The sequence below is a fragment of the Mycetomoellerius zeteki genome, unplaced genomic scaffold, assembly GCF_001594055.1.
Source record: "Mycetomoellerius zeteki isolate Tzet28-1 unplaced genomic scaffold, Tzet1.0 scaffold62, whole genome shotgun sequence".
In the NCBI taxonomy this organism is placed as follows: Eukaryota; Metazoa; Arthropoda; class Insecta; order Hymenoptera; family Formicidae; genus Mycetomoellerius; species Mycetomoellerius zeteki.
Window position 1 is genome coordinate 3675980 of NW_017257632.1, and position 16604 is coordinate 3692583.

At 35.4% G+C, this 16604-nt stretch overlaps 1 protein-coding gene across 1 annotated transcript in view; it reads left to right on the plus strand.

Moving 5' to 3' along the window:
* Positions 1 to 5245, plus strand: part of Ets98B (DNA-binding protein Ets98B) — a 42838-nt gene extending 37593 nt beyond the window's left edge. Inside the window, 2 exon segments of the mRNA XM_018457353.1 lie at positions 3861 to 4050; positions 4703 to 5245. Of these exon segments, the coding sequence (XP_018312855.1) occupies positions 3861 to 4050; positions 4703 to 5061 (549 nt within the window). The 3' untranslated portion in view covers positions 5062 to 5245.
* Positions 5246 to 16604: the final 11359 nt, after the last annotated feature.

The following is a 16604-nucleotide window of genomic DNA, read 5'->3' on the forward strand; positions in this document are numbered from 1 at the left end:
ACAGTAAAACGTGATATAATAACAGGATGGATGTGAATCGGTAAATTCATGTTTCTGTGAAATTATGTTTTAATTAAGTTTAAATTTGACAACCAGAAAAGTTACACGCAATCAGTGAGCGTAATTTTAACTTTATCCTTCATTATCGTAACAATTCGCGATCGTCGTGAGCAAGTTCGCATTCGTTCGTTGAAGAAATCAGAGAGGGACTTGAGAAATGTCCATTGACAAGATCCGGTGAAAGTGAATTTCCTAGTAATCGATACGCGTTTATATCCCTTCCGCGTAATCTGTACCTGAAGAATTAGTGGTTGAATATACGTTGTTCAAGATTTCGACATAACGCGTAACAGGATCGGAATTCCCCAAGAATCATCTGATGCGTGAAAGTTACACGTTTGCGTCAGGGATACGATTTCAGGAAAGAGGCCCTTAAGATTGTTCAAGATTGTCGGTTTTCTTTTATTAACTTCTTCTTTTTTATCAGATTGAAACTCATTCGTGTATCATAATCTGATATTAACGATATTGACGATAAGTATCAACGTGAAAGTTTAAATCAAAATATAAATTTTTACATAATTATCCCCCAGTCGTCTTGTTTTGAATGAAATACTATTTTATATTATCATATACACTGTAACAACGCTTAAGAGTAGATTCCTGAGATCATTTTAAGATAAAAATTCTATAAATATCAAAATATCGAGGCTATAATATTTTTTAAATTATAAGCATTTAAGTTATACCGTCTAAAACTTGTGCATTTAAGTGTGGCACAATGCAAAGTGCTAAAAGTGAAAGCTAATTACCGCCTCTTATCAATGTCGATATAAAGATTACATATGCGAAAATAAAATTATCGATGTTTTTAATTATTGATATTTATTATATTAAAAGATTATTGTAGTATTGCCTTGGCATTATTATAGTATTAAGATTTTCGTCTTAAAATGATACCAGAAATCTCTCTATATTGTTACGGTCTTTACGGGACATCCTGTATGATAAATACCTTTGTCGTGCAATCTTAAATAGAATATCCCGAAATTCGCGAATCAAAATATTATAGTAAGAAAGTTACCAAAAAATTTAATAAAAAAGTTATTTGTTATAAATTTTTATTTTAAGTAATAATTTGTAAAATAATAAGGGTTATGCTGAGGTATTTTGATTTGCAAATTTCAGGACATCCTGTATACTAGTGACAATATTGATTTTGATTACAGTATGCATGTCTAGTGCATATTTACACTACAAATGCAATTTTCTATCTTGTGAATAATGTCTGACTTAAGAATATGTGATTACAAGTACCGTAGTTCGATAAACACGTGAAGTAACTTAATTACAAGGTACTATTAATGATCAGTTGTTCATATCTCGATGTGATTATTTGACGAATCAAAGTATGAAATTATCTTTATGAATATATTATTATTCGAAAAGAACTGAGAAAATAACAAATTACGACGGCTTCTCTCTGCTGGCTTTTCTGATACTTGTGCATACAAGCCGCATTAAATCGCTTATTAAGTAACAAGTTTTATATCCACGGCATCGAGCGTGCTAAAAACCGGTTGTGCCAATATTGATTATACCTATCTGTCGACTGTAGTTAACCCTAAACTTGACAAAGCTAAGACAAGACAAAGCTAAGAAAGTGAACTTGACGTTGCATTATAAAATGAAGTATCATTTTAACCAATTAGTTTTTTTTCTTCTAAAAAGTGCAATCTTTTTTTTTACAATTACTGTTCATTCGTTGATTATTTTTTATTATTATGATTATAATAAAATAGAACGAAAAGCAAAAACCATTTCCTTGCTTCATTACCTAAGAATTAATTTTTTCTTCGCCATCTTCCTGAGTTTGTTGAAGAAAAACAGGAAATATCAAAGTCAGTTAAGAGCCTGTAACATAATCAATGCCGTATGGCGTATAAACTCGGGATGATTATGTTATGTTTTTAAATTGTAAGCATAAATAGGTAAATCTCGGAGTCTCGTCGATCGATGCGCATCTCATTATTCGAAGAGAATTAATAGGCGTAAGTCTAACGGAAATTAATAGCGAGTAGAGTAGTTGTGTATATGACGAGCAGTGGGGAAGTAGTCATGCATAATGGATTCCGCTTTACGTCTAATAATTGGATAATCGCACTGCGAAGTACCACGGTAGTTCTCGTAGCGTGGAATCATGGTCAGACTTATGGTCACGTTCTATCTGCGATCTCGCAAAGTCCTTTCCTCGTTTCTTCGTGCTTCGTTGATGCGACGTGCAGTCGAGTTTCTTTCGCGGACTTCATTCATGGTTCAACTCACAAATATTTCAACGCACGCATACTTTGTATTGTCCGTAAAAGTTTATCCGGCCAATTTAATTTTACAGCTTGTAAGCGCGATTTAATCCAATAAATTTGAAATTAGTAGTAGTATTCAGTCGTATATTTTTCTTTTTGAAGTTGTCTATAATAATCGCTTGGTTTCCCGAAGTTTTACTGCATGTATACTGCAGTAGAATCATTAAAGATAAAACACGTAAAGACAATATTTATTGAGTTTAAATCGAACAATAAAAGATAAAATATCGAAAAAAGTGAAAAGAGCAGAAAATTGGATTGTGTGCATTTAATGAATGGCGTTTAATGCTGACGTGTAAGCCTCGGACCAGTCATGCCACGTTCGCTTTGTCGACTCCTCGAGGAAATAATTACGGCATTCTTTGCGGTTTGGCATCGCGTTTTAATGGCAGCGATTATCGATACGCGAGAATATTTGTTTCTCGGAACATTGCAAAGTATGATTGTGCCGCTGAATGAGGTATAAGAATGCTGCGCACGGATTACATTGGTAGATCGAAGGAAATGCTTCGTTAATAAGAACTACGCGATCTAATTTCAACAATTAAATCTTGCAAATAATCGTTACATTCGGAATCGTTGGTATGTAGTACTTAATAGCTATAAATATTGCTCCAATAGCTTGAGATGAAATCTCTCGCGAACGAGCATCTCACGTCTCCGGATGTCGGCACGTTTGTGCATCGTGAGGATAGGCGACGAGGATGTAACGGCGATGCAGAATAACCGCGTCCGAAATGAATGTGCGTGCGTGCGTGCGTGCGTACAAACCGCTTCTTGAACACTCATTCCAAGATCAGCAGGATCGGCTTCACCGTGCCTACCGGTGCGGAGTGCGCACCATTGGCTCGTCAGAAACGATCGAGAAGTGGGTCAACCGCTCGAATGTCTTGCCTGTTGCGTTGCGTCTCTCTCAACGGAGCCGCTTTCTCTTCTCTCGCGCGCACAACGATTCTTCCATTGGAATTCTAACGCTTCTAACGCGTTTTTCCGTCTCTGTCTGTCTCTCTTTTTCTCTTTTCCTCCTTCTCGCGTCTATTCTTTCCTGTGCTCAGCTTTTATTATTTTTAATCGTCCCTATGATCTTGAAGGCAAGTTATGTTTAGGTTCTCAATGTACAGCTCGAATATTTGATTTTATATATGTAATAGATTGCGTTTGATCTGTTTAAATAGAGCATTGATGTGCTATTTGATGCGTCAAGCGATGTCTACAATGAGATTTTAAATTAACCAATTGTAGTCGACTATTTTTCTCACATTTGACTGTGATTGATCAATTTTTTACGGCTTAAGCCATAAAAAAAGTAAAAAAAGAAGAAAAAGTAATTGTTAAACAAAAATTATGATTAGTCGGTAATACAAACGGCTTTAGGATCCCATTAAGGCTTGAGCTTTACTTGAGCATTAAAATATCATTTTGTAGACGCCGCTTTATAAAATATCAAAGCTACGGATAATTATGCTAATAATGCTGGTACGACTGTTTACGTTGAAGTGCGGGAGCATGCTGCACGCACAGTTGGAGATCTGGAAGGCCGCCGTCGAGGAATCACCACGAAACACTCTAGCCGCTTCCTGGAGTCCCACGGGAGTAGTTCAGTCTCCAAACAGCGCCGTGACTCCGACAGTTGGAAATACAATAGTTAGCCTCAAGGAATCTCCCTGCACCATTGATTTCTCAGATGGTATGTTATTATATGCTCCTTGTATCATTTAACGGACCATTATTTATTGAATGCGGCAAACTCGTTCAACGAAAAAATTAAATGGGCTCGTCTTATTTTCTTGCTTGATTCCATAGACATAATATGATAGACTGTGCATTCCTATGGAGTTGTCACTTTGCTTTGGTTCAGAAAGAGTAAGATAACTTGAATCACATATCAGTCTCTCTCTCTCTCCCCCCTTCCATTTTTATTTTATTTTATTTTCGCTAAATTCTTTGAGTTTATATATACATTGCTTTCTTTTGTTTTTCAATGTAATTAATTTTTCTTTAATTTTTGTAAGTTTTTGTTTTTTATATTATTTTTGCTTCAATTTATTTGTTTTTAGAGGGCCTAGCCCTAGTATGATAATAAATGTTTTTACTTCCTCTTTTTCACCCTCTCTCTTTCTTTTTAAAGTATTAAATTGAAAAGAGACGTAGATACGTTCAACTTCTTCAAACGGAGTACAGATGTTAAGATTAGGGAATGCGCAGTCTATACCTGTTATGTCTAAAGATCTTATAATAAATAATTAATTAATGGGAGAGTTAGTTAGAAAGACAAAACGCAATTAGTTTCGCTTTTTATCCCTCACTCCTTGCATCCCCTTGATTTTCGGCGTGTGCAGACGAGGATGAGGATTGCGCTTCCGCTCAGAGCGGCGCCGGCGGGAACGATGAGAACGGTGGCGGTAAGATGCGCAACGGCGGTAGCCACATTCACCTCTGGCAGTTCCTGAAGGAGCTGCTGCAGAGTCCGGGCGTTCACGGCTCCTGCATACGCTGGCTGGATCGCAACAAGGGGGTCTTCAAGATCGAAGACTCGGTGCGCGTGGCGCGACTCTGGGGCAAGCGAAAGAATCGGCCCGCGATGAACTATGACAAGCTCAGCCGCAGCATCCGACAGTACTACAAGAAGGGCATCATGAAGAAGACGGAGCGTAGCCAGAGACTGGTATACCAGTTCTGTCATCCTTATTGTCTATAAGGAAGATTCCTCCGTCTCTCTTTTCGCCTTCCGTCTCCTTTCTCCTATCTCCCGCTTCTCCTTTCTTGTGTGATGTATCTACGAGTCCTCTCAATCTCTTTTCCTTTGTGCGAGTAGGCGCACGCGATCTGGAGCGAGTGACCTCAGCAAGAGCCCACCAGCACAAAGATCAAAAGGTAAAAAAGGAAAAAAACGAAATAATGATCCGCCATGCTCGATATTATCCCGACGATAACACCGAGCCACGGGTCCGCTTAGTACGCCCGTTTTGGGCGATCACTTTCGCCTTATGTTTATTCCTTTCTTTTCCCCCACTTCCCTTTCACTTTTCCTCTCTGTCTTCCTCTGTGTACGTACGTCTTCGAGTTTCTTTTTCTTTCTTTTTTTTTTCCTTTTTTTAAATAATATTGTATATGTATAAGCACGCGATTTTCTACCGGGTCGGTCTTTCGTTTCGACGAAGCTCTTGTCGCGAGGTGAAGACGCGAGCGGGTGGAAATTTGCCAGAGAAAAGGGAAGAAATGACTCTTTCCTCTCTATTCTCACAATCGCTTGTCGGCACCAGTTCGTCGGATCCTCGAGCTGTCTAATAATGTACGCGATACGTCGACGGGACACCACACTCAGCGCGCGGAACTATTCGTCGCAATTTGATTCCGCCGTTTCTCGATATGGTAACGAACGGAGATCAAGTCTGGGGAGATAATCTATTTTTTATACGAAAAATTTTTCCAATCGTGCACGCGCTATAACTTCGTCCTTCTGTACTGCGTTGCAAACGAGCAAAAATATCAAGGTTGCTGCAAAACTGGAAATCAAGAAAATCAAGGAAATATTAGGAAAATTGACAACGGTTAGAGAAATTAGGGAAAAGTCAAGGAAATTTGCAAAATTTTCTGGAAAATTAAAATTCTTAACTTTAAAGAAGTTTAATATGCGTACACACAGAAAAATGTTTGGTTGAATTAACTGGAATTCTGATGGAAAATGAACGATCCAGAATTTTGGTTAAGTTTACTAGATATATATATCTTGTTAAATCTATTAGAATTCTAATATATTTAACCAAGGAAATTCTGAATGTTGGTTATCTCAATTAATATTCTAGTGGATTTAACCAGAAATCTAGTAGTAGACTTTACCAGAATTTTGGATCATTCATTTTCTACTAGAATTTCAGTTAATTCAACCAAACATTTTTCTCCGTGTACATCATACGCGATTTTGGAATACTATCAACTTAACACTTAAATGCAAGCAACGTCAGTAACTTTAGTAATAATTTACATTGTTACGTTAAATTGATCTCTCAACAAAATATTTAACGGTTTCTAAATCGGAACGAAAATACAAAAGAAATATTCAAAATATTATTGGAAGCATCAAGAAAAATCATGAAATTTTGTCCAGAAGTTGTGGAATTTTGTAACATTCCTGAAATATTCTGAAATATGGAACAAAGAAGAACGAATCGTCAATTTGCAGGTGCAGTATAGCGTAATCAGTCGCATGTATCTGATGGAAGATGAAAATATCTTCATCAACATAATCATTACCTGCGCGTGAGGGGATATAAAGTTAATTATATTTTTACACATCTTACGACCTCTAACACGCGCTAAGTTCGCGGAAATATTTTTGCGCGCGCGCGGATGTGTTTATTAAGTTGTCGAGAGTGCCTTAAACGCGTGCGGTGGGAATCGCGATAATGAAAGACACGCCGCGTTCAAGCCGCGAGGATTTCTGATCGGATCACGGACGATGGTCATCGCGAGAAATTTCGCGCCCGTGATCGACGACCACCTCATAGATCGATCGAGTGGGCTTTCCGTTCGAGAGAACGGCGGGAGAAAAAGAACAATTACGGCGATCGCTGTTGCGCTCGAGGCGTCTCAGATGCACGGCTGGTGCTGGTGATTTTGGTCCCATATATCTATGATATATTAAATATTGTATGTTCCATGAACGATTAGGAATTAAGATTTAGGTGCGTAAGTGTATTGGGGACTCACGTGAGTCACCCTTAAGTTACTCCAAGAGATTTTTTTCTTTTCTTTTTCCTAAGGAGAACAAGAAAGTCAAAATAATGTCATATTGACTGAAACATGGAAAAAAAATAGCATTAATTTGGTCAATAATCGATCAATATGACGTTAAATTGACATTATTTTGACTTTCTTGTTCTTCCTTGGATTTTTTCTCTTCTTACGTTTTCTTTTCTTGCTGCAATGTCCACGCGATCGCGATTGCAACATCGATATATGTATCGCGTCGATTTTTTTATATTTATAATTCATAAGTGGCTCTCATGCATTTCTATATTTCATCCTTTTTTCATCATCTATTTTTTTATACTAAGTTTGGATTAATTTTCAGATTAACAGAAATTTCATTCACTCCTCCGCACAAATTATTGGGAGATTGGATCATTCTTGTATCATTTTCTTTCGCTTTTTGTTATATGAAATACTTATTTTAAATATTTTAGTAAGTTATTTGCGATTTTGAATTACAACATATATAAAATACAATTAATATAGATTTTCGCGCATTTTTAGTTAAGTATTAAGATTTTTACTAACGTGTTGTGTCCACATTCGCTCACCAATCGGTTGTATATACAGATATATATTATATATATATACCTATACGTAACATAACTATTTTATGTATTCGTTCTATTTATTCAATTGAGTTTGTTTTATAATTAAAATAATAGTACAATCTGCCGTGTAATGCTGGAAGCTCTTCGGCATGCATCCCAAGCAGAACAAAATAGTCAAAATAATGTCATAATGGTTGAATTATGACAAAAGAATGACATAAATTCGGTTAATCAGTCGATACGACATAAATTCGGTTAATCAGTCGATACGACATTAAATTGACATTATTTTGATTTTCTTGTTCTCCTTAGGATTCCGTTAATGCCGATTCTGTGACTGATATCGGTACCGTTTCAGTTCGTTTGTGTATATCACGGATTTAATGTTGGAGATTATTACCATGGCTGTTTCTCGGCCGTGCGAAAGTGCAATTACGTCCATACACCTGTTAGCATTGGACTTGAATTATTTTCAGCTCGCTTTGACTGCGCAACGTTCATTGTTCAGAATAATAAATACAACGGCTGCGCTCAGTAAAAAAAAAGCAGCTTTGCAACTGTTATGATTCTTTAATATGATTAATTCTTACTCTTAATTCCTCACGGATTTAAATGTACAGACCATATTAAAGAATCTTACAACAATTACAAATCTGCTTTTTCTGCTGAACGTAGAACGCGCAATAGATAAGTACGTTGTTATAAACGAGTAGAAAAATTGATTTACATTTGTTTCTAGACATTTTATAAAATGACCATGATGATGAATTATTTTTCCTTGCATAATTGTTCGCTAATTTAATGCTGTTCGACATGAATTAATATTTACAACGAGTGATCATCCTTTAACGATAACATTCGGGCTGTTGAAGAATTCAAGTCTCTTGTTTCGAATGTAGTACTTAAAGCCAAAGAACATGGCGGCGTGAACGAGCGAATACCAGATAGGTCTGTCGAGGAAATGAATTTGCTCGCGTAATTAGATCGTAAAGCTCGCTTCGGCTGTTGGATTTCTACGACGCGATGCATTATTTTTTTATACGGCCTAGCATAGCATCAAATCGGAAATAGACCGCGGCGGGAAACACTGTTGTTTAATGTATCTAAATTAAAATTGAGAGAAATATTAAATTACAGATATTATATACCTACTGAGAAACAACGTTCGGATTAATTCTTTTTGGGCCTTCAATTTTTCGATGTTAAATGATGTTTTATCAGTAAGTAGTTTGAATTAGTATGTAAGTTCTGTTTGCTACTTAACGAAATTATATAACTACATGCAACGTAAAAAAATCTCTTTTTTGATGGAATAATACGATGACTTCTATGCGATCACTAAAAGTGTCTCTTTTAAGATGGGTTGCTGTCCGTTTTATGCCAAGCTTCACATTCTCAAAATTTAACGGTAGTTAATTCTTCAATTCCACGATGTATCTAAAGCCCAAGAGAGATCCGAAAACAGGAAGACAGGAGATTTATCCTCGATAGCTGCATTATAACAGAAAGAATGCAGTTCGTTGAAACGAATAAAACCAAGGAGCGTGTTAATTTTGCAATTAGACAGATAAACGAGAAATTATAAAATCGGTCAAAATGATGCGAGTAACATTGGATTCCAATCGCGCGATATCACATTACAAAGCGGCCATTGTTGTGCATAACCGACTGTTTATTTATTAAATTATTAATTACTAAATTTAAATTTTGTAAGATTAAGGGCTTCTTCCACTAATTTCCAGTTAAATTAATCAACAATCAACTCGCAGAAGTTAACTGCAGCTAACGTCAGTTTAATGTATCAGAATGTCTTCTCTCTCTTCCTCTTCTGAGACAAACTGTGTTCAGTTCTCACGTTGGCAATCGTGATGATTGAGTTAACCATCGATTAGCATTAATCGAGGTTAGTGAAAGAGGCTCTAAAGATAAGGAATATTTTTTTAATACAGCGTGTTTGCAATAAACGTATTTCTTCTTTAAAATTGAAATTACTTTTTTTTAACGAAAATATAAAACATGTTAATATTTTTTATAGTCTAAATGAATAAGAAAAAAGACTTTGGCTGGGTTGTCCCACTTTTCGATAAACTTCAGCTCACTGTCTTATTCTCTTACCCTCTTATGCTCTTACTCTTTTACTCTTTTGTTTATCTAATAGATAAATTACCACATATTTTATCTGAAGATGGGACAACCGGTCCTTATTAAAATAAATTGTAGAATTGCAATGACAAAAGTTTAATTAAGTAATTTCGAAGATTTCATTTTAGCAGAATTTTAATGTGAGGTTCCATTATTATTCAATATTTTCAAAAAGAAAAATTGTTTCGTGTACCAAATATATACGTCCTTTATCAAACATTTTAATTTATATACATATATATGTATACATATATGTATGTATATATATATATAAAGAATTTACATATTGTTATCGAATCGTTAAGAGATTACTAATATTGGAATTTATTAGAATCAGTGCAATTTATTCTATTTTAATGAAAGAAAAAGACGAGGGATGGGTTAGTGAGAGAAAATTGTGCTTCCATTTTCCCAGTGATCTATGACAATCGCGATGTAATCATTGTGCGTAAAATTTTGTAAATATTTGTGACTAGCAAGAGAGTATATCCCTTTTTATTCGATAACCGTACCACTAAAGCGTTACTGGTTTTATATGAGCAGATATTTCATTATACATATAGTATTAAGCGTTGTTTTCCTATCATAATTGATCTTGCTCTGCAAGATATTTTGTTATGCATGTATTATAAATATTTATATACTCATGTTCGACTGTTTTAATGAGATTAGAGTGGATATGGCGAATAGACGTGGTAATAATCAAGGCTGATCTCAAGACACGCCAGCAAATTGATATATGAGAAAACAATACTATCGAAAATCTGTTGCGTTATAAGTTAGAGACAGATTAAAATCGATAGATGATGACGACTGGAAAGCTTAATATATTTTGTACGCGAACTGAGATAAGCCTCGATACGAAAGCAATAATATTACTAACGATAAAAAATATATATATATATATACACATATATTTTCTTATGCCGACATTTTTCGTTGCCGATACTCGGAACGAGTTACTAACACGAAGCAAAGAAAAATAAAAAGGAATAAAAAATAGTAAAATGTGTATTCAATATTTGCTCCGTCCTTCATCTTTCAGACTCTTGAAGAAATTTGCGCTTGTATCATTTGCAATCATTGGAACATTCGTTACGCCAACGCTAAAATAACGGAACGCACTTTTTGGATATATTAAGAATAGCTCGGCAAAGAAGCGAAAGCGACGAGGTGAAAGTCTTTTGGTCGAATTTCTAATCGCCAATATTGAGAGTCGATCAATGGGCAAGTAAATCATTTAAATTCCTCGGCGTAGTAAACATTTTCAACAATTCATAAAAAAAACTTTTTTCATAACCAGTGAATATTTTTCAAATCTGCATAAATATATATTATAATATATATTACATAATATAATACACTTTAAAAATATATAGTCTCTCTCTCTCTCAATATGTTTTACAAAGGAGTTTAGTTTATTCTCTTTGACGATTATCGATTTATGCGCTTGCTTTACTCTTTCTCGTCTTCCAACGAAGAAATAGTTTTGGTTTCTATATGGATCTCAATATGACGTATAAAGAAGAATATTCAGTGGGTTTTGCTTTTATTATTAATTGTTTAACGTGATCCAACCTATAATGCGACTTCATGATCGATTTTTGTTTTTATTTATATTTTAATCGACTCTTTCGATCGTTTTATTTATTAAGAATTTCTTATATCCAATTCGTTTCCCCAAGCTCTTAATTTATTTTATATTGTAATTTGGTTGAAGAAGGTAAGAAGACTATACTTAGTATAGTCGAAACGTTTCATGCGCTGCATATTAATAACTAGTTTTAATTTCTTCTTGACGAGCGCGCGTTTTAATAAACTAGTTTTAATCTTTGACCTAATTAATTGCTTGTTATTTGTTTGACTTTTCTATCAATTTTATTATATTTGCATTGCAATTTCGAGCTAGGAAATTGATATTATTGAAGTAATACATGTATATTCTGTTAAATACCATAATAATATCATTATTAAATCTTTAATTGTTTAAAATATTTATATATCTTTACATTTAACTTTGCTAATTTGATGTATAGCAACTTTTAGTATGCACTAATCTAGTGTAATGCAAGTGACCGAATTTGCTACAATATTAATCCTTTATATATAAAATCTCCTTTTACATTCAGAAATCCAGCGAGGAGTAACTCGCTTGACTCGATATCGATTCGACGTCGAATTGACTGTTATTTCTTATAGACTATTGCCTAGAGGTTTTTAAAAGGAATTAATTCTTTAATGTGCAATTTTATTGATTTATACGATCATTCGACATGTAGAGGAAAGTCCCCTATTATGAGATAGGCGCCTAATATGAGATAGCAGCGTTTCTGCTAAACTAATAAACGCTATCTATTGGTTCCATTATGAATTTATTGCTCTTGGATTGAAAACTATTTAGTAAAAAGTTCATTATTAGATCATGCCTGTAGTTATTGTAAAACAAGATTTTAGAATTTGGATGTCTTCAAGTTTTATTAAGATGAGCATTTAAACCTTGTTTATTATTTAATAAATAAATATTTGGCAATAAAATCTTCATGTAGTGATAGAGTAAGGTCGTACTAATAGAAAAATACGGGATATGTTGAATTGTTTAATTATAGAAGTTAGATTTGATGATCGTAAAGCTATAAGGCGTGGAAATCGTAATATGAGATACCCAGGGTATTCCTAATATGAAATATTAGGAATGTTATAGTGAAAATCGTTGCTAAAATATAAATGTTTGTACAATAATAAAAAAGACAACCGGAATGAACGTCGAGTGCCTATATCTGTGATGCTTGATTCCAACTACCTGAAAACAAGTTCCAAGTATAATCTATTGTATGCTCATTTTTCACGCACGCTGGCTATGTTTGTTCGTATTTTAGAAACATTAAATAAAGTTTTTTAATTGCAATATTGATATACTTTTCGTTTTACTATCGATTTTTCGGGACATCTCATATTAGGAGCACAATTTTTTCATTTTGCGTTTTGCTCACTTTTTACGTTTCTTTAATTTAAAAAAAATGGAATTTGAATTAAATTTTAAGTAACGTCATCTTAAAGCTTATTAAATTCCTTTCAAAATGATCTATCATTTTTTTTTTATTCTGCTTATAGACTTTTAGCATTTACCCAAAATGAATTCGATATCTCATAATAGGGACCTTTCCTCTAAATGAGTTAAGAAAATTGCATTAAAAGAATTAGTTCTGAATAACAGTCGTTTTTTTAGCTCGAGGCGATAGTCTGTTACTAGGAAATTTCGCGAGTAAAACACGTATGCATGTATGTACATACATAGATACGAACTTCATCCGACTGTTCGCTGATAACTATACAACGCGACGGGGGAGTATTTACTCTTGTGAGAGCTTTCCTCGGCCCTCGGGGGCGATCCGGCCGGGCATTCCAATTTCAGGGATCGACATCTCTGGCAGCGCGAGGAAGAAGAGAACGCGGCCAAGAGAAGGCGAGAATCTCGCCGCCGTGCCATAAAGATTCGTATCGCTCTGGAAACGTCGAGGAGGAGCGCGAAGAGGCGTGCTCTTTCTCTCTCTTTTCTCTTTCCCAGCGAGTGGGCGTCCCGTTTCGAGATTTACGACGATTTAATCGCGCAATTAATCTAACACCTTGTTGCAATAACACTTCACGCCGGAACGGAGCGGCGCGGCGCGGCAAAAATTTCCAAGCTAAGAGCGCGCTAAGAAGGAAGAAATCGGGCCCGCTTCAATCTATCGCGGTCGGTATCGCGAGGTCGGTGAAGGAGCACGAAGTTTAACCACGTGTTAAAGGGGAGTAACGAATACGCAGCGAAAGAGATGGGGGAGGGACAAAGGGCGAGAGAAGAGATAGCCGCGGTTTCATAGTTCGCGCGGGGCAATCATAAGCGCCGCCGCGAAGGACCGCGTATCATATGTTGGACCACGATAAATGAGTCCTCGCAATTTTATCGGCCCGCCATTGTTTCGCGAACGAAGCAGGATAATTCGAGAGACTGCGAGTAAGTAAGTATATAGCTTGAAATATGAAAATTGCTTGGTATCGATATCTGAAATCTTTTTTGTACGTGTAAAACTTTTCATCAATAAACGCGACGAAGAATAATTATATAAAGACGTATTAGCAGTAAATAAATCAAACGAAACTGTTAATACACGGAATGTTCAGTGCGCATAATAAAATAAGATTTATTAATCATTTATAACAGATGAATAATGCAATTTACGTAATAATAAAGAATTGAATTTATTAAGTGTCAATACCCAGTCGATATCAATTGAAAATAGTATAATATCCATGGATTTTATTTAAGGGAAGCGGAGGGAGAGCAAAAATTCGAGAGCAAAAAAGTCTCGAAGTCGAGACTTGTTTACTTTATTGATGAAAAATATGTAAATATGTAAATAATATATGTTAATAAGTATATATGTTAATAATCAAATAAGCTAATGATTAATATTCAAAACCGTAGATCAAAAAATAGTGTCTCAAAGTAGGAATTATCAAAAAGGTTATTAGCAATATTAAAAACATGTTTAAAAAATGTTTACGAGTTTTCGTTTAAAAAATTGAACTATATACAAATTCAAATGATACGCGCTTCGAAAATATTAATCTTTAGGATTATTATAGTATATTCTTCATCACATAATAAAATAACTTATATACAGACATTTTGTCAAATCCTATTTATACTCATTAAAAATTGCAAACTCTCCTCTTTTCAACGCACTTTTTGATAACTTTTTAATAACTGAGTAGCGAATACACATTTGAAAATAACAGCTGATTAATTTCAACATCTTCCCGTGAGACACACTGTATATATCTAATCTTGCATTAATTAAAGAAAAATCGTAATGCTATAACATTTTACACAATCAACACATACTATAGAAAGATATATACATAATAGTTATTATATTATAAATCATAAACTATTATAAATTGTTATAAATTAAATTATTCTTATTATAAATTAAAGTTACACAAGAATTTAATATCGAAAAATGTATAAAATAATTGGCAATAGGTAAAATACGATCTTATACAGCAAAATTAAGATATATAACAAAATTCACGGAATTTACGTAAATTGAAATCCGTCCGACACGATCATCGAAAGAGAGGCGTATATGCAATGTATAATTCGTTTCGAGATCCTCCAGGCTGTTGTTCTCGGCGACGCGACGTACAGACCGACGAGGACACCCCCGCAAATGTTCGCGCTCACTCTGTGTGTACGACCAAGGACAACAACATTCTCCGCAAAACTAATTGCCAGGTAAATATATATACGAACAACGAGTGGCAACGTGCGCGTTTGTGTGCGTGCGTTACGGACGACACACACGGGGCCCCGTTGTCTATACGTCGGAATTTATTGCGCTTGGCGCTTGCCCGTGCTTGCCCGCAGTGGCCGACAGTGGCCGATGGGTCATAGCCACGGTGGGAGGCATGAGAGGCATGGGAGGTACGGGAGGAGGAAAGAGAGAAAGAGTCGGTCTCTCTCGACTCTCGTACGAGAGCGCGTAATTTATGCTCTCATTATGCAACTATCGAGATTCGTTACGGGCGACACGCGTTGTCTCGCGGATTCGGAGATCGAGATCTCGCAAGGGACCGATCAGGACCGATCTTGATGGGGCAAAGCTGCAAAGGTGTCGAGATGACGCGGCAACGGACCAGGAAGGTCGTGCCCCTTCGAAATCGTCGTGCACTTTGGAAATCATAGTATCATCCTGCGCGCGATTTAGTCATCATAGAGATAGTCAGATAGAGATCACAAATCAATTATCATGGAAAAAATAATTTTGCTAAACTATCTAAAAATTTTGAGTTACTCTCGAAAACTTTTAGAGTAAATTATTGTCACTTTAAAGAGTGAAATCTCATCTTAAAGATTGCAAATTGATTGTGAGTCACTCTTTTTCAATATGCACTCTAAAAAATTGAGAGAGTAGATATTATACAGATCTGAAAATAATTTGTTGAACTGTCCAAATAATTATATAGGAAATTTATTTTCAGATCTATACGAAAATAATTGGAAAAAATTTTCGGTCTAATAAAGAAAATACAAATGATTCTTAGCAAATTTTATTTTTACTTTTCAACATAATCCCCTTTTAAGTCAATACACTTATTCTCCAATGATATTATAATTTTTTTATACCGTCAAAAATTTTTATACAATCCGGAATGATAAAAAATTTGCTTTATTTCTCGAAGATTTCTATTACCCGACGGAAGAGTTAAAATTCATATTGTCTCAGAGTTAAATCACGAAATTTGATGCAACATAGATACATGTATACATATATGCTGAGTTTTTTTGCGTCTTCAAAGTCTGTCTTCTGAATTATTCTTGTTCCTTTATTGTGCGAGACATTCATATTCTATGAAAAGATTATAGAAAGATATTCTATGCATGTCAAACAATTAAGAAAAAAAAGCAATTACAAAAAATATACGTATTTATAATCGTTTTCTCGATTTTTCTATCGCGATTTTATGTCAAGAAGGCTGTTTGATTTGTAAAAAATCTTGATGTATCTCGAAGCTAGCGAGAAGTGCGTGTGCCCTATTGTGCCCCTTAACCTGCTTTATCGCAGGGTCAGGGATCGAACGAGACGAGAGGGAAGAAGAGTAAACTGGCGGAGGCCCGCAGAGGGTGAGTACTCGGAGTATCCCGTCCAGGTCCAGGTCCAGGTCCAGGCGCGTTGCATCGCGGAAACTATCGGTCGCCCGCGCCGTAGTGGGCTGCGCTGCGCCTGTAATCTACGGGGCCCATAACCGCTCT